We start from the raw sequence: 25,837 nt of genomic DNA on the forward strand, positions 1-25,837 counted from the left end.
AGTTAGTTTGGTTTATAAATTCATGCTTATGTAATCTATAAATTATTCTCAGGATGAAATTTGAGTTGAAGAGAAAGATGTAAAATGAACAAATTTAATCTTCTTTTTTCTGGTACACTTGAAGATTCTCTGCTGGACTTTGAAATGCAGCCACGCAAATCCCCGTCCTTAAAATGACCTCATTTCAAGCAGCACAAGGGAGCTGCGCTGGGCTTGTGAAGCTGCCAGTGCCCACGTTGAAGCGCTGCGAGCCCTGGCAGCTCTGCCAGCCCAGCCCACCCCGGCCGGTCTCAATCCGCATGCAGCTGAAAGGTGGCAGTAGAGGACCAGATGAGCCCAAGCGATGACGGGCAGTGCCCACATCATCCAGCAGGGCGAGGTCACTGACAGCTCTCATCCCTTCTGAGGCTGGATCAGGTGCTGCTTTCCGACAGCCAGTGAGGTGCCGGCGCTGGCACAGTCAGACATTCAGGTCACATTAGAGGAGGGTAATAAGACGAGACTGGACAAGGCAGGTGGGTCTTTGCAGGTGGTCACTGGGTCGACTCAGTGACAAACGGTTATTAAAAGGGCTTTTGAAGTAATTTTAAAGTAAAATGTATGAGTTAAAAAAAAAATGATGATGGTTGCAAGATGATTGTAAATGGACTTGCATTTCTAAAGCGCTTTTCCAGTCTACTGACCGCTCAAAGCGCTTTACAACACTTGTCACATTCACACACACATTGATACACTGATGGCAGAGGCTGCCATGCAAGGTGCCAACTGCTCATCAGGAGCAATTTGGGTGTTGAGTATCTTGCTCAAGGACACTTCGACGTGCAGCTGGGGGAGCCGGGGCTTCGAACCAGCGACCTTCCGATGTCACTCTGTGGGTAAGGTGCATTATGGGTAATGTAGGCTCCAGTTTTTGAAAAGGAAGAAGAATGTGTGGAATAAAATGGCGATATCGCTTCTGCTGTAATGATTTTGATCTTTTGTTTTTAGACTGTCTATAATGAGTCCAACAGTGGACTGCTTTTCAAAACCTGGAGTCTACGCTACCCACAATGCAATTTAGCCACTGAGTGACATCACTGTAGACAATTATCAGATTACATGCAGCTTCCCCTGGAGCCATAAAAAGGATTTATACTACCTTTTTCACAGATGCAGTAGTACTCCCCAACACCTGTAAACACACTTTAATGCGTAAAATTGGTGGAGTTACCATTTAACATAGCAAGATAGGGCATCTTCGACATTTTCATTTATTGCCCAGGGAATAATGGATGGATCTTGATGGAAAGAATCTGGCGTATTTAAGTGGCTGGTGTCTACGAGTGAGAATGATGTGGATCAAATCTGGATCTAGCGGATTAAATATATTTTAGATTGGATAAAGCTTGTTTAAATTAATTGTGCCTTGGGGGAGGTGTGCGCTCCGATTGCTGATCTAGTCTTATGATTAACTGACCACCAAAATACTTGCTGTTGTATCTTTTGTTGACCAGGTCATTGGTTCAGCTGAAGGTAAAGGTTTATTCTAGTTTCTTACGAGTCACTCAGTGTGTTGTGACACAAAATGAACCTGAGGGAAGCATTCACATGTCAAAGGCACTACTCGCTCCTTTGACACGACTGACGTGTTGATGGAGTACCTGGTGACAAGGAAGAGAAGTGTATAAAATCTTTTGTGTCCTCCAACTCAGCACTCATGTAGAAACTGGCCATTCATCACTAATATCTTCTCTGTTAAAGTAAGGACATGACCCACTGCAAGCTTTTCAAGATGCAGGAATACATGTCTCCCCACCCCACCCCACCCTGCTGCATCTCATGCATTTTAAAACCACTACATCTCCTCTCTCCCACTGCTCGTGACTGCTGAGTGTGTACTTTGCTCTGTCGCAGCACCTCCCTGTCTCCCAGCATTACCTGTGTTGCCATGTCTTACCCTGTCACCACCGGCCCTCTCTCAGTCACTTTGGCTCCTCAGCCGTCACTCATCTCAGCTGACATCTGCCTGCCCAAGTTCAACTTTGTCACTTTTTCTGCATCCATCCCCCCCTCCCCCCTCCCCTTCCGCCGTCTCTGAGAACGTCCTGTCCGACTGCGCTCCGTCACCAGGGGTTAAATCTGTCTCTTCTGATGGAGCCTGCCACCGTTTCTTTCGACAAACTGTCACAGATCTCTGACTTGTCATATGTCTGTTGACCTTTGCTTCTGAGAAAAATCAGCTCAGTGCTTTCTAGGAGTGAGAGAAACACCAGTGGAGAGGGCTCTGCAAGGCTGTCACTTTTTATTGCACAAGGCACAGCTGAGGTGTTGAGTGTATATATATATATACAGTATGTACAGCATGTGTGTGTTTTGTGTCAGTGGTATGTCTGCCTCAGCAGGGAAGGTATACCCGTGACGGTAAAGTCACGGTATGGCTGCCAAAGCTTGGACACACCAGCCTTCTTCCTCTTCTTCTCTTCCTCAGTCATCCTGTTCTTTAACCTTCAAGTCAGCTGACGTCTCATTTACTACAGAAGTATAAAGTACAGTGATACAGCCCAGTTGTTTCCAGATATGCATCGTGTTGAACAGTAATGAAATCTAGTTAAAAAGTTCTTGAAGTGTGAAAGTTTGAAAGGAAGGAGCACACTGTGTTACTGCAGGTGACGAGTAGCAGTAGGTTGTAGGTTGGTAGGTCATTTCTTGGTGTGAAGTAAAACAGTGAATAAAAAGAAGTTGATAGCCTGTACTTAGTGCACACCTGATGGTCAGAAATGCTAAGATGTAGTGAGCAATATACCATAGCTCTAATCAGATTTGTGGTTAAGACTTGTAGACTTTTTTGTTGTTGAGTCAATTAAAGCAATTTGGCTTCATATTATCAGCTTTATTTATCGGCTATCAGCTGATAACCAATAAAAAAAATAAATTTCCCATTGTTGGGCTGATAATTTATTGGGTTGATGTATCATGCATCCCTATTTATAATCAACAATAGGTTGCTGTACTCTTATTTTTCCCTTATTTAAATGTTGTCCAACGTGTCTCATACGTAGATTGTATGTTTGTAATGATCATATACAGACGGTCGTAGTTTTGTGGGACACACTGTGCTCTTGCAGTGAATATAAGGCTCTGTTACTTGCACCACATGTGCATTACTAAGACTTGTTAAATATTGATGTCATGTTTCAGCTCCTATGACCAAGACACTGCATTGCACTTCCCGAAGACATTGTGATTCTGCACAGATGATAAAGTGAACTTAAATCTTTCCATACAAGCTGGGTCTAATTCACATACAAACAGCATACTTCATAAACAGGTCCTCATGTTTCTCCATGACAACTCCCCCTTTATAAAAGCTTAATTGGACGTGTCCTATTATGTGCAGCAAACAACCACTTACTCCACGTGTAGTTGTGACTGTAGATCATATTTGTTTTCCCTGTGGAGGCTTGCTGAAATGGATTAGTTTGCATGCTGCCTGTTAAAGCTTGCGGTTGCCGGGAGGAAACTTAGCAAAGCAGAAAAAGTCGAACTGAGTTTTTTATTTTTGGAGATTTTTGGGTTTGACATCTGGTTTTTTCAGAGCCTGGGCACAGGAAACACATATGGAGGTTAGGGGGTCCAAGGGGAACTCTGGTGTCTGTGAGCAGCGGGCACATCTGGGGCACCACTGAGTTCATATAAGCACCAGAGCAGTGAAGCAGAGCAGGAGTGAGGTGTCATAGATACAGCACCTGCTCACTTTTCTGCTGCATTCTTTTCATTTATCGATTTTTCTCTTTTTCCTCAACAGGTATCGTAACATGGGGAACCTACTGAAAGTTCTGACTTGCACAGATTTGGAACAGGAGCCCAATTTTTTCCTCGATTTTGAAAGTGAGTCTATTTTTAAGTAATTGCTCCCTCTCCTGATATCGATCACATGAATATCTTACCATACTATTATCAACCTCTCCACCACTTATCTTTTACTCTAAGTTCTTCCCAACGGCAAAAAGAGCCAAATCTACCACTAGAGCTCCTGCTCTTTCCATCAACCTGCCACTTCCATGCCTGAATGTGTGCAGAATATCAATCAGGGCAGAGTTGCAGCAGAGCCCCCTCCTCAAATCTAAAGCGCTGAAGTTCAGCTGCTGTGTAGCCTAAGGCCCCTGAACACAGCTTGATCCTGTACAGTTGTGTTCTCACACTTGGCAAACCCAGAGACTCAGTCATACCTTCAGAGAAAACAATGCCTCATACAGCTCACTCTGTTTCTAGGTGAATTTTATATTAAAAGAACATCACAGCAACAAATACCTTTTCTTGCAGCACTGATCAATCCTGTAAAGTTTCATCCAAATGTATCACACTCTCATGGTTGTATTCGCATTTTCAGACAGTGTTTTGCCCTGAAATCAGACCTCAGGGAAGCTCACACCAAATATATTAATTATGATTTTAAAAATGAATTGAGATGCAAAATTAAAAATGCATTATGAAGTAAAAAGGCTAAACTGTAGCTGCCGATACGTGCTGCGATTTCCAGTAGGTACAGTATTTCTTCTGCAGCGGAGCAGGCGTTTGCAGTCAGCACACTTGGCAAGGTGTTGTTGCTGCAGGTGGTGGAAAAGTTCACAAGTGTTACCAAAAAATCGCTGAAACTGAACCATCTTTACACCCAGAGTTGTTACAGAGTGCTGCGACCCTTTCTCATTTGTCTTATCTTGCTCCATTTTCCTTCTCTCTGCCAGGAAAGTGGGTGGTGTTAAAACTAAATACGAAGCAGTGGAGAGATGAGATTACTCCTGTGAGCTTTCATTTACATAATTGAAAGTTGCTTATTAAACTTTCTATCATATCAGAGGATTTGATAGAGTTCCTAGAGCTGTCTTTTGCTGTATGTTGAGCCCAGTGTGAATATGGATTAAATACAATCAGCTTTGCCCTGTTGTGACCTTGTTGTTGTTGTTGTTGTCCTCTGCAGATGCCCAGCCCACAGATGCAGAGCGGGAGGTGTGGGATGAGGTGGACGTGGTGTTGAAGGACGCGAAGGGGATCCTGGACGAGCTGCAGGCATACAAGGGAGCGGGGCAGGAGATCAGAGAGGTACAGAGCTGCTGCAGAGTTAGACAGACGGGATGCTGCATTAGAGAGGGTTTATTAAGAGTTCATGAGCCCATGAGGATGTTCTCATAATAATTTATCAGGTTTGTGTTCAGTAATTTGCAGGATATGTTGTATCGGCTATATTGTGCTCTAAAAAGAGACCTTGTTCCTGTGGATTGTTTTTCGGTTGAAAATAAAAAAAGAAGAAGTCTGACTAAATAAAGCTGTTACAAGAGGCCATCAATTCTGACTTCTTGCCACAGTCTGCTTCTAAGCCCTGGCCTTTAAATGAAGCCTGAAACACATTTCATTTCCGACTGCAGAAGTATTGGCCTCCCAGAGAGGGAACAACAATGGTTTAGTGAACAACTGGGTGCAGTCAAATGCCGTCTGTGGCCTCAAATATCAGCAGATTATTAAACTTTTATGGCAAGCTCAGGAACACAGAGCAGAGTGGAGATTTGTTTCTGTCTCTTACATCTGAAAGAGGAGGACGTGTTCCTTTTTGAAAGACATCAGCAGACATCGGCAGACTCTCAATGGAGAGTTTAAAAAAAAAATTAATTCAAGAACCAGAACATATCGTCCTTTTTATTCCTTATCAAAAGTGATGCCTACATTACCCACAGTGCACCTCGACTGCAGACAGTTCAGACAGAGATTCAGGTCTGTTATGAGAGTAGCAGATAATGTAGCCGCTAGCCTCAACCAGAGATAAGTCTGGTAAAGTCATTTTTACCTCCACACCTTCAGCACCACACTTTTTTTTAATGTCGCTTCATGTTGCCTTTGTCTCGGCCGAATGGCTGCACTTGAACCCACCACTATGACTACAGCCGATGGCCGACTAGCTTGTATGTTCTGCACCTGCGTGAGAATAAATAACTCTCCATACCACCTGGTGGCGGTAGTCTGTATTCATCATTCAAAAAGGGAAACTGGAAGACTCCATACTGTGGATGTACAAACTGTTGTTATGATAAGGCAGTGGTGAAGAGATGGAGGTGAGAAATAACAGTGAAGTCATGGATATTACAGCAGCAAGCTCAAGGGGGTTTTCCCTGTCTTTTTCTGTTTTGATTTCTCGTTTTGATTTCCTTCACTAACGGCCTCCGCTGCCGATTCTACATACTCAATCGGCCAAAAAGCCGCCGACAAGGACTGTCAAGTGCCAGTGGTGTGGGACAAATGGCAACAACTATTGCAACAGATGCCCACCAACGGCCCTGACATACCAGCCCGATGGCTCTTTACACACAGTTATGAATGCCTATAAACTTTGAACTTTCATAAAATCTTACAAGCTTTTATCTACTGACAGATTTGGAATACTAATGGTCTTCCTATTTCTATTTCCAGGCGATCCAGAATCCAAACGATGAGGCGTTACAGGAGCAAGCGTGGGCGGCTGTGGTTCCCTTGGTGGGGAAACTGAAGAAGTTCTACCAGTTCTCTCAGAGATTAGGTACTTGTCTGTCTGTGCTGCGTCTACAGGAACCTTATTCTCATTCTCAGACTGAAGCTCACACTGTTTCATCCTGTGAGATTATGTGCGACACTTCTCACTGAAAAATCCCTTTATACAGTGATTTGAATTTTAGTGCAGTGTATGAATTTTACTTTTAAGCACGACCAAAAATCCAGACAAGGTACAATGAAGGGCGACAGCAGACGTTCTGTATGTAAAAGGTCTTTTAACGTGGCGCCACACAGACACAACCTCCATACGTGACCTTAATTGTTTGCATGTGCATCTGCATTATTGACTGCTGAGCTGCAAAAGTCAACAGACATACGACACACACACATAACATGCACCCCAGCCTTACATAAACATGCTTTGAAAGCCCCCTCAGCTGTGTATTTCTCAACATGCTGCTTGCGTTGCACTGTGCACTGACCTCTGCAGGATGGGGCTATAGGTTGTTTAATTAGCATGGATACAGGGGGAAGGGTGGAGTAGGCTTACTGCTCCCTGATCTTCTTATGACCCTGAGGCTGAGGGGGGGGTGAAGGCCGCCATGCCTTGATGCCCTCAACCCCAGTAATCCCAATGGCAGTGGAGAAGGTAGTCAATGGGACAGACAGTGGGCGGTGGCGGCGGCAGCCTGGTTATGTAACGAAGTAGGCCACCTCCCAGCCTTGGCGCTGCTCTACTTCACTGCCTTGACTCCAGGCTGCAGGAGCCATGATGGCCTCTGCAGCCGGCTGTCCTGCCCGATATGCATAAAGCTCAAAGTCCTTTACTACAGGCTGGTGGAGCGATCTGCAGAGCATGACAACCAGGGATGGAAGATATTATGGAGGGAAGGTTATGCAACTTACTTACTTAGCATTTGAATTAAAGGGACAGCTCTCTCCTGCTCCATCTACAACAGTAGTTCTTACCATGACACCAAAAAATACCAATTTTCTAGTATAAAACTACCTAAAATCCAAGGTTATTTCTTCCCATTGCTTATTTTATTCCATTAACAGTCAAAAACCCCAAAACATTGATTTTAGAGCAACATAAATTAGCAACATAATTCTCACATTTGAGAAGCTGGAATCAGTAGATTTTTGACACTTTTGCTCGTTAAATGACTTAAATTCATCAGTTGTATAAATATTTGTATTTTTATAACACTGAAAAGCTAGACCAGTTAATTAACTTTCTCTTAATTCTAAATTAAGTTTTTTAAGAAAAATATTTTCTAGCTATGCCACTTGCTTTGCGTTTGAATTCAAGGAACAGCTTTCTCCTTCTCCAGTTAATATGGTGGTTCTTACCTTGACTGAAATACAACATTTGTTTGTCAGTCAAAAGCTTCAAAGTTTTAATTTACAGCAACATTAATCACACTAGCTACAAAATTGTCACATTTGAGAAACTGAAAGTAGTAAATGTTTGACATTTTTGCTTAAAAAATGACCTGATTTCATCAGTTGTTTTAATAATAACATTTTTTAGATTTGAAAAGCTTGGCCAATTAATGAACTTTGCATTTGACATAACGGGAGAGATTTCTCCTGCTCAAATTATTAGTTCTTGAACTGACACCCAATCTTACTGAAATTAAACACATTTATTTTCTAGCTATTCAACGAGCTCAGTATGTCTTACATAGAAATTTAACCTTGCTGACTGAAGAATATACATTTTCTAGTACAAAACTACCTAAAATCCAAGGTGTTATCTTCATATTGCTTATTTCTTCTGGCCAAGAGCCTGAAACGTAAAAATATTTCTTTATTCATAACAGTGAAAAGCAGAGAATTGTAGCAAAACTCTCACATTTGAGAAGCTAAAACCTGTAAATTATTTTTTTTCTTGACGAATGACCTAAATTGATCAGTTATGTAAGACACAAACCAGTAGTTCTCGCCTTGACTTCACTACAGATTTGACTTAAATTCAACATGGCTGACAGAAAAATATTGATTTTCTAACTATAGGCCAACATACCTGCTGTAGGTAACATCTCCATGTTTTTTATTTTATTTGACCAACAGTCGGAATGAAACTCCAAAATATTCACTTATTTACATGAATAAAAAGCAGAGAATAGCAGCGAAATTCTCACATTTGAGAAGCTTAAACTGGCAAATGTTGACATTTTTGCTTGATGAATAAATCAATCAGTTATGTAGGAGACGAACCAGGAGTTCATTTCATTCATTTTTCTCGCTATGGGCTTTCATACCTGGAATGAAGTGATTGTCATGATTTTATCTGACAGCAGTCAACCCCTCCAAATATTCGCTTATTTACAGCAAATAAGACGACAGAAATATATCAAAATTCTCACATTTAAGACGCTGAAACCGACCAATGACATTTTTGCTTGATGAATGAATCAGTTATGTAAGTGACAAAACGGTGGTTTTTCCATGAATTCAAAATATCTGACAGAACACTGACAGATTTCTTCACTACAGACCTGAATTAGAATAATTTTTGATAATCTCGCTCGCAGGTTTTTACTGTTTATTGAAAGAAAACAGATCTGATGTAGAGTCAGTCTGGTCCGTCAGACATAGTAGGTTCTACACCAGACTAAAGTCTCGCCGTCCTCTGACCCTCCCCTCTCTGTGAGTAAAGCGCCTACGTGCCCGCATTCTGCTTGCCTGCTCTGCCGTGACCTGATGAGATCAGACATCCGCCCTGCCCTGACTTCCCGACATACAGAGTGGCTCATTTCTGAAGGCCTGAGAGCAGCTCCATCTTCACTTCTGTTTTGACTGGGACGTAGAAGGGGGGAAAAGAAGAAAAAAAACTGCACCACTAAGGCCATTTTTAATCAGCCGCTTCGCTGCAAACGCTGGCCCAAGCAGATGGGAGTCATTACCGAATGGCAAACGTGCTCAATTTACTGCACTGCACTGCCAGCGCTCTGTCTGTCTTCTGAATGTCCCCTCACGATTATCTTAAGTAGACCGCCGTCTGATTCTGCCCTTTTCTGGGTTATGTTGACATGCTCATCGTCATGTGTAATCAACAAGAATTGTAAAGTGCATTTAGAATACATCTGTCTAAAGTGCTCATTTGGTAACGCAGCCTCATTGCATCAAATGTTTGAGCTCGTCTGGGTTATGTCATTATTGAAGCCTCTGTTCGGCGTCTAGACTGAATTTTAAACACCGTCTGCATCTATAAATAAAAATTGCCTCTGGGCTTGAAAGGTTTTTTATTTTCTTTCTTTCTTGAAAAAAAAAAGAAATCTGCGTTTGAACAGGACAGGTTTGTTTTAATGATACTATTTTTCGGAAGTTGTTCAAGACATTTCACTTAATCTTTTCCTCATTTCCCTGCCGATGGTCCTCGTGCATGCTTAATTATCAGTCTGTGGGTATGTTATGTCAAGCCATGGCACAGGCTTTGTATTTACTTACTGTCAAAACAATGAGTGTAATCCTACTTGAATGAAATCCCGTTCCCCTACTCCCCCACCCCCCCATTACATGCCAATGAGATAATTAGTCCCATGTCTCATCTGCATCTGAGCAGGAAAGCCTCTCGCACCCCCCTCAAACTATCCCTCTGCTCTCTCTCTCTCGCCCCCTCCCCCAGATTGGCACTGGGCCCTGGGCAGTTTGGGCACCACCACTGCCCCATTATCTGTCTCTGTTGGCCAGCTGAGGCATCCTGATTAGGACACAGGACACTGTTAACATATCTAACTGTGGTTATGATTCAGTTTGAGAGCTGTTCTTTGGCCTCGTGCACAGAACATGTAGAAGAGGGATCCCTCCTCTGTTGCTTATCTGAGGGTCTGAATGTAGAAGGTGTCAGACGCTGTACACAACGTGAAACCCTTAAAGGCAAATGTGTGATTTTGGCCTATATAAATAAAGTTCAAGTGCAGTTTCAGTCTTTATGTTCTTTTCTGGCGTGTAAAGTTTACTGGTGTGATGCATCTCAAGTCTGACACACTGTTGGCAATGTTGACAGAAGCATTTTACACCTTATTATGCTCTTGGGCTGTAACTAAGGATTATTTTCATTATCGATTAACCTGTCAGTTATTTTTCCACTTCCTCCATTCAACACTTGAGGCTATTCAAGTTACCAGCATAAAAAACAGTTGGATGCAGTGAAGTCTGCTCGTTTGAGAAAGGGGAAAAACAAGTGTTTGACATTTTTGCTTGATAAATGATAAATTGGTTATTTAAATTGTTCACTTAAAGGAGTATTTCACCACTGGAAAAGGTTGAACTTGCGTTAAACTGGGCTGTCTATGCAGTAAAGTACACAAATATTTTTAAAATTGTTGCTACATGATCAGAGAAAACAGAAAAAAGGTTGTGGTATTCCCTTTTTCTCAAAAGTTAGAAAACCTGCAACAACCAGAATACACTGAGCCGCACCGGACCAATAAACAGCTGATGGGTGACGTACTGCAAGTTGGGCCGTGCTTGGTTTAAGCTTGCCAAAACTGCAGCATACGTAGATGCCGTTTTGATGACTGTAACAACGGATTTTAGCTCAGAGATGCCATCACAGATCAACGCATGAGACTGTACTTGAATCTTATTTAAATACTTCATCATCCCATTCAAACACACACTGATCTGGGTAGTTTCTTTTCCAGTTCCAGACAGTAAATCATCTGCTTCAATTTGACCACTATATGTAAACATGTCCCATGTCTCATTTCATTGGCTGCAATTACATTTTATTATTGATTAATCTGGCAGCCAGACAGTTATATAATTGTTTATATGTTTATGAAGTTACATAATGTCAGAAGTGCCCATTGCAAGTTTCCAGACTCATGATTTTTTTCTTTTTATTTCAACCAACGGTCCAAATCCCCAAAATATTCAATTTACAGCGACCTGAAAATAAAGAAAAACAGCAAAATCCTCACATTTGAGAAGCTGCAACAAGCAAATGTTTGACATGATGATGTCAAAAGAATTTCTCAGTTCTGCAAGAACAAAACAATCACCTGAAAATGTATTAACCAACTGATAATCAATTAATTGTTTTAGTAATTCTTAGAACTCACTGTTTGCTGCTGATCTTTTTCAAATATGATTGTAAATTAAATATCTTTTGGTTTTTGACAAAAAAAAAAAAAAAGATATTCGAAGACATCACCTTGGGCTCTTTTTCCTACAGACCAAAAAACAATCAGTTAATTAACTACAAACAACCTGCGGAATAATTAATTATGAAAATGGTAATTAGTTGCAGCCCTATAATGTTGTGAATTGATTTATTGGCAAACTCTTCTACATTTTACACCCGAACATTCATCACCTCTCCAAGCTACGCACAGTATTTCTTCTTCCTTATGACCTTTGCATCTTTTTATGGGAGCACTGATATTTGAGCTGTTTCAGTGCTTGAATGACAAAACACTGAAAGACTTCTCAGCAACACTCACTGATGACCTGGAAGACTATATATACACATCTGCCAGCATCTCAAAGTTCAAGGCCTTCATCAGGGATCTTTATATAGATATATTCCACTAAAAGGCTGATGTTTTCGTGCCCTCCCTCTGACACGGATATTTCTTATTTTTCCTCACAGAGGCAGCACTGCACAGCCTCCTGGGAGCTCTGACCAGCGATACTTACGACGACACCACTCAGCACCTGGAGCGGGAGCAGGCGCTGGCCAAGCAGTTCGCCGAGATCCTGCACTTCACACTGCGCTTTGATGAGCTTAAAGTACGACTGTCTTTTTCTAACATCTCCCAAGTGTCTATTTCTGCCTCTAAACCCCAAACTGACCTCTTGAGATGTTGTTATAAACTCTGCACTTTTCTCCTGTGATGCACACCAGACTTCTTAGTCGCCCTACAAACTGCTGATGCCCCCGAATTGATTTTAGCTCTGTGCAATTTTACACTGCAGCCAGTGAGCACATGATTAGCATTTAATTAGAATCCTGATACTGCTCTGCTGTTTATAATACAGTGGATGTCAGTGGAATGGCTAATAAGGGTTGCGGTGGGGAAAGGAGGTCTGCAAATTGTTGTCGTCCTGAGCCGATTTCAGCATAATGTGGCAGCTTTTTTATAAACAATGGAGGGAGCGAACTTCCAAGAACTTATCTGGCTCCGATTCAGACACAAATTGCCAACGCGCAACCCAGAAAACACCACGAATCGAGCGTGGGTGTCTGTTGAATGCCCATTGTCAAAAACATAATTGCGAGAGCACTCATCTGTTTAGACAGGGGGTGAACTGGTCCCCCTACATCCTCGCTCCTTAGATACAAAAACTTAAAAAAATGCACCCCGACACCCCCAGGCGACTTGCTGCAACGTCCCAATTAGTGCCCACTACCCAGACTGGCAGGATAAAAACACGAAGGTAGGGGGTGCAAGGTGGCATGCCAGGCCTATTCATCAATCTTTCACACCCATACATGGGCTTCTGACCTAGTTAAAGTGTCTGTGCGGCATGCAGCCCCTCCCTGCCGAAGCAGCCTGTCTCTCCCGGTGCGTACAGTGGACACAGACAGAGTACCAGTCTATTGTAGCGGGATTAGCATGCTGCCAGTACAGCTTTGACTCTGACAGGCTCATACAGGAATGAGGATAATTAGCCACATGATGAGCTCTCACTGGTGGTGACGTTTGAAAGAAGCTCTCTGGTTGGCCGTCTTCTATTTTGAGGGGTCAGTTTGGCTTCACGTTGGAAACCGATGATTCATATTTTGTGGGAGGTTAACCGACTCCTGTGGGTTTTATCTGAGGCTGTACGTTTAAATGATATCAGACAGCCTTAATGAGACCCTTTGTACCTTTTTGTCAGCTTCGTAATTGTTGACCACTCGTGTCACAAACTATACTGATGCACGGCCCGACTCCAACAGCAAAATAACCAAATTTCTCCTGACAGGATAAGTGGGGATGTGGATGTGAAGGGGGATGAGTGTCAGAGGATTTAAATCCAGTTCAGCAAATAAAATTGTAATTGTATCTGTGTTCTTTTTATGTCATTTCCCCCCAAAGCTACGTTTCTGCCTTGTTGGCTAAAGCATTCTGTCATGATGATGGCGTGTTTGATCCAGAGCTGAATGTCCTGCTGCAGGCTGTGCCACCTACAGACATGCAGGAAACTCTCTCTCCCTCCGTCTCCCTCTCACTCTCTCTCCCTCTATTAAGATGTATCACTGGGTTTTTTTTTTTTTTTTGCAGATGACAAATCCTGCCATTCAGAATGACTTCAGCTACTACAGGAGAACCCTGAGCCGAATGCGAATCAACAACACACCGGTGAGTACATTATGTCCCCTCTCCTCTCTGGTTGGAGACTGCAATAAAGAGGCTATAATCATGTTTTTATATTGACAAAGAATCACAAGACTATTTGTGTGTCAAAGCTGCTGGTAGTGATGAACCCTCAAAGAGACACACTGCTCTAAGGAGCATTTTAGCATCTTTCAACTCATTGTTTCCGCCTGAACTTTAAACCAAAGTCACTGTTATTGTTGTCATTGTCCTCTTCTTCAGCAATACAAGCTCTAAAAACACAATAGGCTACCGGCTTCCTGCACCAAACAGCATACGGACACAGTTAATGACTAGCTGGTGAACATATTGGAGCGTTTAGGGGACATCACTGGCGATACTTAGCTCTACTGTAAATGCTGGATGTGTAAATGAGCTACTATTTGCCAAACATGTTTTTGTTTTGTTTTTTGTGCTGGTTTGCTTCCGGGTTCTTAGAGCTGTTTTTTTGGCAGAAAAACATTGCCCACTGAGACACTATGAGAGAGGTTACGGTGATAAAACTATAAATCTGCAGCCCAGACAGTTAAACAATGAGCTGAAACTCACTGTAAATCTCAATAAAGCCGAGGGGAGTGGCAGATTCAAGTGAGAATTCTCTGCAGGTTTACTCTGTGACATTGTTCTATTTTGTACATGCCAGACTCACTAATGGTTTAGTCCCGTGCAGCCTTGTTAGAGGGCTATGAGCATACTCACATTTTTACTTTACTTACTTACATTTTTGCTATAAAAATATTGATTATAGCTGCTTAAAGTTGTTATAAGTTAACCACTGGTCTAAAATATCACTGTGTGCTGCAGCAATTAGCTTTTCCTTGATGGAAACTAGTACACAAAACAAACATACATTGCCAGTGTTATTGTGTAAAATGTTTAGCGTCAGAAACACAGACAATAACACTTGTTACCTCAGCATTTTATCAAGCCTGTGACATTCTCCAAAGTTTATTACAGCCACGTTTTTCAACAGAATTTCAGGTTGAAAGCGATCATAAAACCATGAATCATTTTATTATTTCCATGCATTTCTGTAGTAAATTGACAATAACAAGGCAGTTTAGGTTTAGCTGTGTAACCTCACAAACAAGAGTAACATTTACGTCAGCCATCAATAGATTCAGCAGAGATGTAGAGGTTTATTTTAATACAAAAGTATTCATTTTAGTGTCCAAGCAGTCTGTAATTTATTTTCCTTTAATGTTTCCATGACCCTGATCAAATTAGAAGATGTGCGTCATCATGATTCGTCTTTACTCGGGCCCGATGTTGATTAAAGCCATCAGTTCTCATTATAATCCCAGAGCAGTTCGTACATGTGCATCAGTAGGAAGGCAGGATGGATGAATGAAGTTTGCAGACTGTTGAAGCCCCCGGGAGTCAGGAAGAGTGCGACAGGAAGCGTCTCGCAACATGAACTCGGAGCCCCACGGGGAGTTTCAGGGAGTTTGTAGAACAAGTTGTCGGGCAGTGGCGCGTGGCGGCAGTAACTGATCCTAAATCAGTAGCGTGGCCCAAATCCTCCAGAGATACAACGCCTAATTCCAGGTCAATGTGGAGTCTGTACAGTAGATGAACAGGACTAAAAAGAGTGAAAATGAGTTGAATCAGAGGAGTGTTAACTTACTCCTCATTAAAGCAGCTATATATATTAATATTTTGATATCAGATCAAGTGAAAGGTGTCCCTGGTAGTGAAAAAATGATTACCCGACTGCAGTTTTCCTCATCTCTGCACGCTTTAAAAAGAATGCAGCTCGCTCAAAACTATGTTTTAGGATGTTTCCTGTATCGAGTGCAGACAGTAGCTTTAGAGATATGAACTTCACAGACCCTGATATACATCTTTATTCAGCAGCCTCAATGACATCTTGAAGGCACAGGAAATGGTGAGATTTCAGAGTTCCCGTGTGTGCAGAATGAGCTGTTCTTAGTTTTGACCGTCTGACAGGAAGTTTTATTCTCCAAACCAGAATACGCCATTAGGCAAATGGGCCCAGACATGTTGTCGTTAGGACCTGTCACCGCTGAAAGACACTCGAGCTGCCGTCCTCCCTCGTAGCTCCGTCTCACACAGCAGCAGCAGCAATTTAGTCACCACTCAGACAGCTGAATCATTCAGACATCTGAGATGAAACGCATCTGTCCCCGCAGTGAAAGAAAGTCTTTGAGCTCATATGTCATCATTTGTTAAAACATGAATTGTTTTGAAATTTTAGGGAGATTATTCATATTCTGTCTGTGTTCTCGTGAAAAAAAATAATAAAAGCAGGAAAGGTTTGGTTTAAATATGCAGACAAATTTAGAACCGGTTGTTCAAGAGACACCTTGTTCTTTGTTATGCGGCCGGCAGGTGTTTTCAGTGTCTCGTCGCGTCTGAAGCTATAAAGCAGCCGGATGAGTTAGTCAGCTGGGAACAAGGAGGAGCAACAAGACTCGCTGGTGTGGTTTATGTCACTGTTCTCCAGTGATGACTTTACTTAATGAAATGGCTTTTATGTGCACTGTCACAAACAACTGGAGCTGATGAAACAGAACTAGTATTTCCAGGTAACATTTTTATGTTTCAGGCATCCTGAAGAGGTTTCAGACAAAAGTAACTCATTACCTATTTTATTAACTGAATTTACCAACTTAATACACCCGAAGATCCACACATTATTCTGAGCAGTTAACAAAAAATGTTGAAAAACGCCATGTCTCGCAATGTTAAAGAAAGTGAGAAAAAAATCCACACCAAAAGTTAATGGGGACTTTTCTGGGCCGAGTTTCATGAAAATCCTTTCAGTAGTTTCTGTGTAATCCTGCTGACAAACCAACCAAGCAGCAAACAAACGGACACGGGTGAAAACAGAAACTCTTTGGCGGAGGTAATAAAGAGGACTCGACACCACGAGCTGTTATTAAGCCTTTCGAGTAGTTTCGGTGTCACTCATCTGTCTTATATTTCTGCAAACAAATCAATCCACACACAGGATGTGGAAGTGTGTGGTTTTACTCTCAGAATGCTTTTTCTGTTGCTCATCAGGTGTGTCAACAGGTAGTCCATAACAAAAAAAAAACTCGACTCATTCAACAAGACAGCACGGTGACTTAGGCCACACGGATTTAACCTTCCAGACGATCGGAGGAGAAATCTGGTCTGGGGGCTTGGTCGGCTCTGAAGGTCTGCCCAGATTATCTGGTGATGTGAGAGGTTTACGGATCCAGTCTTAAACCTCCAGAACTGCTCGCAGGGTCATCAGGTCCGCCTTTATAAATATTAAATGTGTTTGACATCAAGGATTTAAAATCTGGACGACTGCGATTGCCATTATGTCAGTATTTTCACAACATCCCAGAGCAGCTTACAGTGTTGCTGAGCAACAGTAAACAACCCTAGCCCTTCAGGCTAATGTTAGCCAGCAAACTACTGTTGACACACATTAAAATTGACAGTCAAAATATCACCTCCAGTTCTCGCTGAGGAATGGGCAACCAGTGTTGACCGCGTCACCCCAAACATTTTCTCATCCAGACTCGTTTCTTCTGCTTTTGTTTTTTCTCACTGCAAAGTATTAAAGGGGCTCTGTGTGGTTCTGGAGAAACCCAGAAATTTTATATTAACAATATTAATGAGGTAATAATCAAACTCAGAAATATTTATCTTTTCCACAAGTGAATAAACAAGCTGTTCTCAGAGGAAAATAAGGTCCAGAACACTGTTTGAAGCTAGAAAGGTGGCAGAGTCCTCCACATATAAACAAAATAAAACAGTATGACATTGTGTTGTCCTTTAAGGTTGGTTTGTTTATTCAGTTTATTCAGTCATGAGTTTTTTTTAGCCAAAAAAAAAATTCTTCCCCAAAACTACATAGGGCACCTTTAACGTTACTACAGCAAGTTGTTTACATCTGCTTCCCCAAGAGATCACGTGGGTTGCTTCATCGCTCCCTCTAGCATGCTAATCTTAATAATATACTTTAATAGTGCGCCGTTATTTTCAAGTCTTGTAGCGTGCGCAGAAAATTTGTGAAAATGCTCCTAAAATGTGCCTTTTGCAAGCCGATTTTATAAGTCCTGCCCTGTGAGCTTGGCCTTGGTGGTAGAAATGACAGTTAACCAGAGAACAAAAGGTGTGGCCGTCAGATCAGACACACTGATCCAGGTGTTCATTTGTCAAGCAGCTGCAGTACAACCATGTCTGTTGCCTCGTTTCCCTTTCTTTACAAACTTTGAGAACAACATCTTCCTGCAGCACTCAACAGAAAACAATTTCTCTAAAAACATCATATTGTGATTATTGTGGTAATTGAAAGATATTGCAATATGATTCATGATTAGTGGGACTGATCATTTTTCCATCACTGTTTTCACTGAAACTATTCCAACATGAAGTTTGTTGGTTTCTGTACCAAACATGTGTTCTTGCATTTGGAGAACAAGATTTATAAAAAAGTTGTCCCTCCTGCGATTTGGATTTTGCACTTTGCCACATTGCGATAATATCTGGATTAATTGTGCAGCCCTAATCTCTACATAATGTAATAAGTGACACACAGACTGATTGATTGACAATTCAGTCCATATCTGTCGCTTTGTCTAGACATTGAGAGGCCCAGTTTCTTTATGTTGTGAACAAGAGAACCATGTATTTAAAGATCGGTCAAGGTTACTTCACAATGGGTCTTTACAGTAACTATGGAGAGAGGAAATAAGTAAATGAACCAATAAATAAAATCAGGGGCGTTTCCTTCCTCTATGCTTCTCACAGCGCCTGCACCAACTGCATTCGTCCATTAAATTTAAAATATTACTCATTTATGATTAGAGTCCTTATGAGCTCTAGGGCCTCTGTTCTGTAGCTGGCCCTGACCTTTGCCCTGAAGACATGCAGGAAAGAAAGTGAATTTTAAACCTAAAATGTCATCATTTTTTATGATTTTCAGGCGGAGGGTGAGAATGAAGTCAACAACGAACTGGCCAATCGGATATCTCTGTTCTACGCCGATGCCACGCCCATGTTGAAAACATTAAGTGACGGCACGACGAAGTTTGTGTCCGAGGTGAGGCTGACGGGACAAAGTGGTGAACGCTTATGATCAGATGTGTGAGAGCATCCTCTCATTTCTTTTTGTCTTTTTACAGAACAAGAACCTTCCCATCGAGAACACGACGGACTGCTTAAGCACAATGGCGACTGTGTGTAAAGTCATGTTGGAAACACCGTGAGTAACCAGAGCTGCTTCACTTCTCGTTCTTTTAATATTCGCATGTCTAATCTCAAATTTGTGTCCATTTTTAGGGAGTACCGCAGCCGATTCACCAGTGAGGAGACGGTGTCTTTCTGCCTGCGGGTGATGGTCGGAGTCATTATCCTGTACGACTACGTCCATCCTGTAGGAGCTTTCGCAAAGTCGTCCAAAATCGACGTGAGTGCAGCCATGTTCGTCCACTATCCCGCCTCACAGCTTTCTATGTAAAGCTAACGGTCTGTTTCTTGTCTGCAGATGAAAGGCTGCATCAAAGTCCTCAAAGATCAGCCACCGAACAGTGTAGAAGGCCTTCTCAACGCTCTCAGGTGAGCTCATGTTGGAGTCAAAATGTGTTTCTCCCCCTACAGCCCAGCATGTAATGTGATTATAGCTACAGTCTGGCAGGAAACACACTTTTCAATTCCCCAGTTGTGGCTTGCATTGAAAACGAGACGGCTGCTCATGCTGTGAGTTGAATGATGTCGGTGCCTCTTGCGAGCAGCAGACAGACCTCTTGCTTTATTTCATTCAGTGACTCACTATCACACAGTCCGGCGGGGATTCGCTCAGCTGCGAGCCCTCTGCGCTACATTCGCGTTGGGTGCTGAAGCCTTTACGGAAAGGCCGATTCCATCTGACACCTCGTCCTCGTTACAGTCTCCCAAAATTTTACCCAGAGCGCCTAACGCTCGCAGCTGCTGGAGCTGACGGGGCCATTCCTGCGGTGACCTCACATCTGTATCTCTCTCTCTTTGCCGCGGCCCGAGGCAGGCCGACGCTACCCGGGCGCATGAGGTCACTCACATGCAGAAGTTGCCAAATTTTCTTTTTTGCAGTTACAAATCTGATCTGACAGAGGATGACAACATACTGTGGATTTACACAGTGCTGGAAAGTAATGAAGTACATTTATTCAAGTACTTCAGTATCATTTTGAGTTTCTTTATTTCCATTTAATGCCAGTCGTTCTGAATTGAAATATTCTACTTTTCACTCCACTACGTTTATCTGATGGTTACAGTTACTTTTCAGATTAAGATTTTACATTTAAAAAAACACATTATCAGTATAAAATACATTGTTTAACCTTTTTGCCTTACAAATGTTACATCCATGAGTGATTTCCTGTCAAATGATTTTATTTGAATAACAGTTCGGGGCCTGTGGGATCAAATTATTCAATATTTTATTTAAAAAAACAAACAAACAAAAAAACATTACATCTAAAAAAACAAACAGAACAGAAGTACTTTAACTTCATTCTCTACTCATCCCCATGTTGATGGAAGTCGGGTGCAGTTTTGTAGTCCACAAAACATTTCTGGAGCTTCACAGTAACATTGCAGCATTCTCCTAAACAACTGAAGAAGAGATGTTTTAAAGACACAGAAAATGGCTCCATACAGCTCGTCCTGCGTAATCCAAGTCCCAGGAAGCCCTCAGAGAAGACGTTTTACACCCTTCATGCAAGGTCGAGCTTGTGCATCCACTTCAGACGGGGTGTGCTGACGCTTTTAGCTTTGCAGCTACAGTGAAGAATTCAGCCCAGAAAGGGTTTAAATAACATATCTTCCAATAAATTTGTACAAGATAAGCTGTATGGAGCCATTTTATGTTGTTTTCCTGTTTTGAAGTCCTCATTTACAACATTTACAAGCTGAAGAAATGTTTTGTAGATTATGAAACTTCACCCAACTTTCCATCGTCAGCAGGGTGAGAAGATAACGACCTTTTTTATATTCGGGTGTACTGTTCCTTCAAGTAGGATTTTGAATACAGAACTTTACTCACAGGATCCGAGTCTTCTTGCCACCACTGGATGTACATGTGTATGTGATGCAGTCTTTTTCTCTCACCTACAGGTACACAACAAAGCATCTGAATGATGAATCAACCAACAAGACTATCAAGAGCATGCTGCAGAGCTGAGCTGCTGCTGCTGCTGCTGCTACAACTGCTTGCCTCACACCCTGCTGGGGGGAGACGCCACTCTCCTGACTGATGTCGGTGCACAGAATGTTTTTTGTTTTGTTTTGTTTTTTTGCTTTTTTTTTTATATAATGGAAAAAGAGCTACAGCTCCACCCTCTTTTATAATGCAAAATGCTACTGCCATTATGAACGTCTTTTTCTGTGCCAAAAAGATGTTGCTGAGATGTAATGTTTTCGATAAAAGGCCATGCGACAATGGCAGCTAATGAAAGCATTGTGGATCCTCTGGTGTTTTTAAACATGTCTTGTTTTTCCCTATATAAGGGACGGGAGTGCTTTGACTTGAAAATTTAAAAGAGAGAGATATATAGAGAAGTATATATTATTTTTGTTTGATTCGTTATTTAATATTACATCCTCTGCATGATGAAAATGATGTCTTTTCCTTCTATTTAAAAAAACTAATGGTTCAGTTTAATTTGTCTGCTCTATTGTGCATTATTAAATGTTTTGTTATTGAAATGGTACTTGTCGAAATGAGATTTAAGAGTACTGTTTTTATATTTTTTATAGGTTTTAATTTGTGCATATGTCCTTTTTTTCATAGTTGTGTTGTATTTTTCATTTGAAAACTTTTAAACTGTGATGTGTGCAAAATCAAATTAAAAATTGGGAGTCTGTACTGTAAATGGACAGTATGTTGTTGGCTGGAGACATTAAAAGGAGAACTCTTGTTTTCTACAACCCGCCTTGTCAGGTTTGATCTCTTATCTCATGTCGTCGTGTCCGGGTGGCTGAGAGGAAGTTTGACTGCAAAGGTTTGGTTGTTTTCTTAGTGAACAACAGTGAGATAAATATGATGCTCAGTCAGCAGACACAGTGAGAAAGAACATTTGAGATCTCACGGCTTGATCGAATAGACGCGAAGACACAGAGGCAGTTTGTTTTCTTTCAGCAAAACAAAAAGCTTGTTCACTTTTTTGCTAGTTCTGTTCAGGTCGTTTCAAAGATTTGTAGTCACCGAGTTGTTTAAGTTTTTCTTAAGCTAAGCAGTCGTATCGTCGTTCATATGCACTTCAGTAAGTGCGTAACTGGAGCCCCAAAACCTTGAAAAAGTAAAAAATGGTGGAAAGTAGACTAGATTTACTCAACTTAGATATAATCCTGAGTTACATTTCAGAGGGATATATTGTACTTTTTACTCTACTGTAATTGTCTGACCACTACACCTACAAGTTAATCCTGTTTGCCATAAAGAAGTCAATTATTTTGTTTTGTTTTCCCATTTTTTTCTAGAAATTAAACGATGAAAGTGGTAATTAATGAGCTTTAGAGAAGCTGGAAGGTGAACTCTTTTATTTTAACCTTCTCTCGCTGCCTCTATATTGACATTTTTAGCGTACAGACACGAGAGTGGTCGGTTATCAATCCTCTTCCCTATCTCTTGGTAGAGAAATGGTTGTATTCTCTAAAAACTATTCCATTATTGAGTCGACATTAACTATGTATATGACCGATGAGCTCCAGTTTTATAGATGGCGAGTTGAAAATTGTAGAAAAACAAGAAATGTTTTTCTCAACTGAAGCAAAATATCCATTTATTCATTTATCATTGTTACATATTCGCTGAATGTGCTTTGCCTTTTGTGAACACTGTCCACTGTAGTTAATGGCTCATTAGGAAACATAATTGTATGATGTCAAAGACAAGTGGTCGTCTCCCTTTCATGACAAAAAAAGCTTTTCAGGATCCATTATTCCTTCCTTCCAATATTAAAGCTTTTCTCCTTCTACTCTTTTATTTTTTTTTTAAAAAAAGGCCAGAACAGAAACATCCTTTCAATTCGTTTTCAGCCCACTAACCTTTTCCTTTTTTTTCTGCCTCTTTCAGCGCTGCTTTAGAGTGAGCAGGGGGCTACTCTTGGGTGGGCACTGCAGCACTATCAGCAGTGCGTTGGAGAACTTCTCAGGGTCAAAGAGAGCGAGGCAGCAGAGTGTGGATGGGTGTGTCCTCTGCAGCATCACTGCACTAACAGACATGGGAAAGGAAGGAAGCAGGAGGGAGTGAAGAAAGGAGGCAGACGGGAGGAAATAAAGTGGTTTAATCTTGGGTGGGTTTAAAGTCCTTCAGGGAGAGAGCGGTAAAAAAAAAACAATCCAAAAAACGGGAAAATGCTGCAGCCCTGTAGCTTCTGTTGCAGCTTCTTTAAATGAATAAATGTAGAGCACGCAGCACTCACAGAGCAGCTGCATGTTCTCGTCACCGTGACCTTCTCGGTGGGCGCGGCGACCTTGTTCTGATCTCCCACCGTGACCCTCGATGCAGACGCTCTCACTCATCCTGCATCATCAGCTGAGGCGGCAGCTCCCAGATCCAGAGGAGTGAATCCTTTTTCTAAAGTCAACGTTTCCTCTGAGGTGTTTTTGATTCATCACACCTGAAAAATATCACAATCAACAGTGCAGGAGAGTTATGTACCTAGACATAATTCTGAGGAAATGTAGTACTTTTACATCTTTAAGTTACTTAAAAAAAGTCTGCTCAGTTTGTAAAATTAGATCTTATTTTACAAACTGAGCAGACTTTTGTTTTTTGGCGTTACAGAATTAATCACCCAGCAGCTTCGTTTTGATCGGCTACAACTTAAAATGTTGCATTCACAGTAATTAGCGATGGAATATAACTAAGTACATTTACTCAAGTGCTGTACTTAAGAACAATTTTGAGATAATTGAGTATTTACTTTATACTTCCACTGGACTACATTTAGTTTATCAGCAACCAGATTAAAAAACAACAAAACACAACAAAAGAAAGCTGATTATCAGCATTATTCAATAATATTTAGATTGCATGCTGCATTAGAGTACAGTTGTATTTTTGATACTTAAGTACATTTAATATCAGATATTTTACTCGAGTTCCTTTTGATATGGGTGACTTTCACTTTTAACAAAGTAATAATTTAACATGATATCTTTACGTATGGCTTTTGCGTACTTTTCACATCACTGCTGACAGCTGAACTTACAAGTTGCTTGACAGATCAGGGTTTTACATGCAACAAAGAAATAAAAGTACAACATAAAATGTTGTGTACTCAGAATCAACAATGAATGAAAGCTCTAATGAATTTTTAATTTAATGAATATGATGGCAAACAATTAATTTATTCACTAGTGTTTTTTATATCATGATTTGTGGAAAAACATTTTTAATAGTTATGTTAGAAAATCAGAATTAAGTTTTAATTTTCAGCCTTGTTTGTTCATTGGAGGAGAAAAACAGCTTCTAATTACATGAATCAGACCTGTGATGTTCAAACTGACATGAACTGGGGCAAACGTAGATAGTAATCACAATATTCACATCTATTTTAGACTGAATCCATATATTCATTTCATTATTTCATCTCTCATTGTTGGATATCTGCAGGCACATTACATGTAGGCTATTTATATTTCTGTTTGATACTGGAGTGGATGCACAATGCGAGGAAGGTGCAGCACATCCAACCACGTTCACGGTCTTTGTCCTTTTGAACGTGTAGTCCTGTTTTACCTTTGAAATCAAGCATGTGAGCCAATTTTTTTAATGTGTTGTGCTCTTAATGAGAAGAACCACTTTATTATTTATTTTGCTTTTATTTTGCTTTTAAATTATGTATCAGCAGTTGGACAATCAGGTGTCTTCCCAGCAGTAATTAGAAACCTCCAGACTAAATTACAGAAGCCCAAAGGACGAACGCGCTTCTTTACATTATTCATCTGGAGTTGTCTGCAGTCGTGGTGCGCAGAGTGAGACAGCCCTGCGCTTTTATTCTGCTTAAAGTTGAAGAAGCTGAGGTGTTATGATTATTTCATTGTATTTTGATGTATTATGCCAATAGAGAACAGGAGGTGAAGCGTCTCATTCAGTGCAGAGAGGTGAAAAAATACTTTTAATATGCGTGATTGGTGCCTAAACGCAGGCTAAGAGACAAGAAGCGTGATGCAATTTGGAGTTGGCTTCCTCACCTCACCTCTCTGTGTTTCTGTTCGCCCTGCGCACCTGCATTTGAGCACAAATTGAGCGCATTTAAAATGTGTTTTAACTTTTTCTGCATTGTTGACCCATTTATGAAGCTGATTATTCCACCGTTTCTGTGTGAACAGCATTCAAATCATGTCATTTTCATATTCATCAGACTGGTCAGTGAACCTCGGTGCTCTGTATGGAAGCATATGGGTTTGTTATGTTGCCACAATTAGGCTTTTCACTTTACTTCACACTATTTGCATGTTTTTTCTAACAAATTAAGTGTTTGATTCAACGAGAAGCAGTTGCTCATGTGACTGAAGAAGGCCATGAGATGTGGTCGAAAGCTTCAGAAACGACAAGAAACTTGGACTTGGCTGTTTCTAAGGTGAATAATTAACCTTTTATTATAAAATATATTGTTGTTTCTTTAATTTGTGAAAACCTGTTTGTGCAAGTTGATTTGTGGATGCTGATCCTGGAGGAAGTTATCTTGACTGACACGGCGCTCTTATTGTGAAAGAAAGGTGAACTGAGTAGAGAGAGTTACCTGCATCAGGTGTTCTGTTCTACATTGTGCTCCACAAGGCCTCCACTCTTTCCCCACTTCAGTAGTTGTTATATAATCTATTATGAGTGAATGTGGTTCGGCTGTGAGCGATGTTGTGTTCAAGGTTAAAGCGGATTTAATAGCACTACTATATTTTGATTAAATCGTTTTTGCACAAAATAATTTACCCGTAATAAATAAACTTTTTCCAACAAAATATGCTGTGTTTTTTCAATCACTAATCAATAAGGGTTTTTTATATATATATTTTTTTGGGACCTGTGTGGGGAG

The 25,837-nt window shown here is 41.1% G+C and overlaps 1 protein-coding gene across 1 annotated transcript in view; it reads left to right on the forward strand.

Moving 5' to 3' along the window:
• fam49bb (family with sequence similarity 49 member Bb) overlaps nt 1-21,722 on the forward strand; it is a 38,235-nt gene extending 16,513 nt beyond the window's left edge. Inside the window, exons 3-12 of the mRNA XM_073488309.1 lie at nt 3,785-3,867; nt 4,958-5,079; nt 6,439-6,544; nt 12,104-12,243; nt 13,722-13,799; nt 18,742-18,858; nt 18,941-19,020; nt 19,098-19,224; nt 19,303-19,373; nt 20,910-21,722. Coding sequence (XP_073344410.1) covers nt 3,795-3,867; nt 4,958-5,079; nt 6,439-6,544; nt 12,104-12,243; nt 13,722-13,799; nt 18,742-18,858; nt 18,941-19,020; nt 19,098-19,224; nt 19,303-19,373; nt 20,910-20,976 — 981 coding nt within the window. The 5' untranslated portion in view covers nt 3,785-3,794 and the 3' untranslated portion in view covers nt 20,977-21,722. The remainder of the gene's footprint in view (nt 1-3,784; nt 3,868-4,957; nt 5,080-6,438; nt 6,545-12,103; nt 12,244-13,721; nt 13,800-18,741; nt 18,859-18,940; nt 19,021-19,097; nt 19,225-19,302; nt 19,374-20,909) is intronic.
• The last annotated feature ends 4,115 nt before the right edge of the window (nt 21,723-25,837 follow it).

This window comes from Pagrus major, chromosome 19, assembly GCF_040436345.1.
Source record: "Pagrus major chromosome 19, Pma_NU_1.0".
Classification (NCBI taxonomy): domain Eukaryota; kingdom Metazoa; phylum Chordata; class Actinopteri; order Spariformes; family Sparidae; genus Pagrus; species Pagrus major.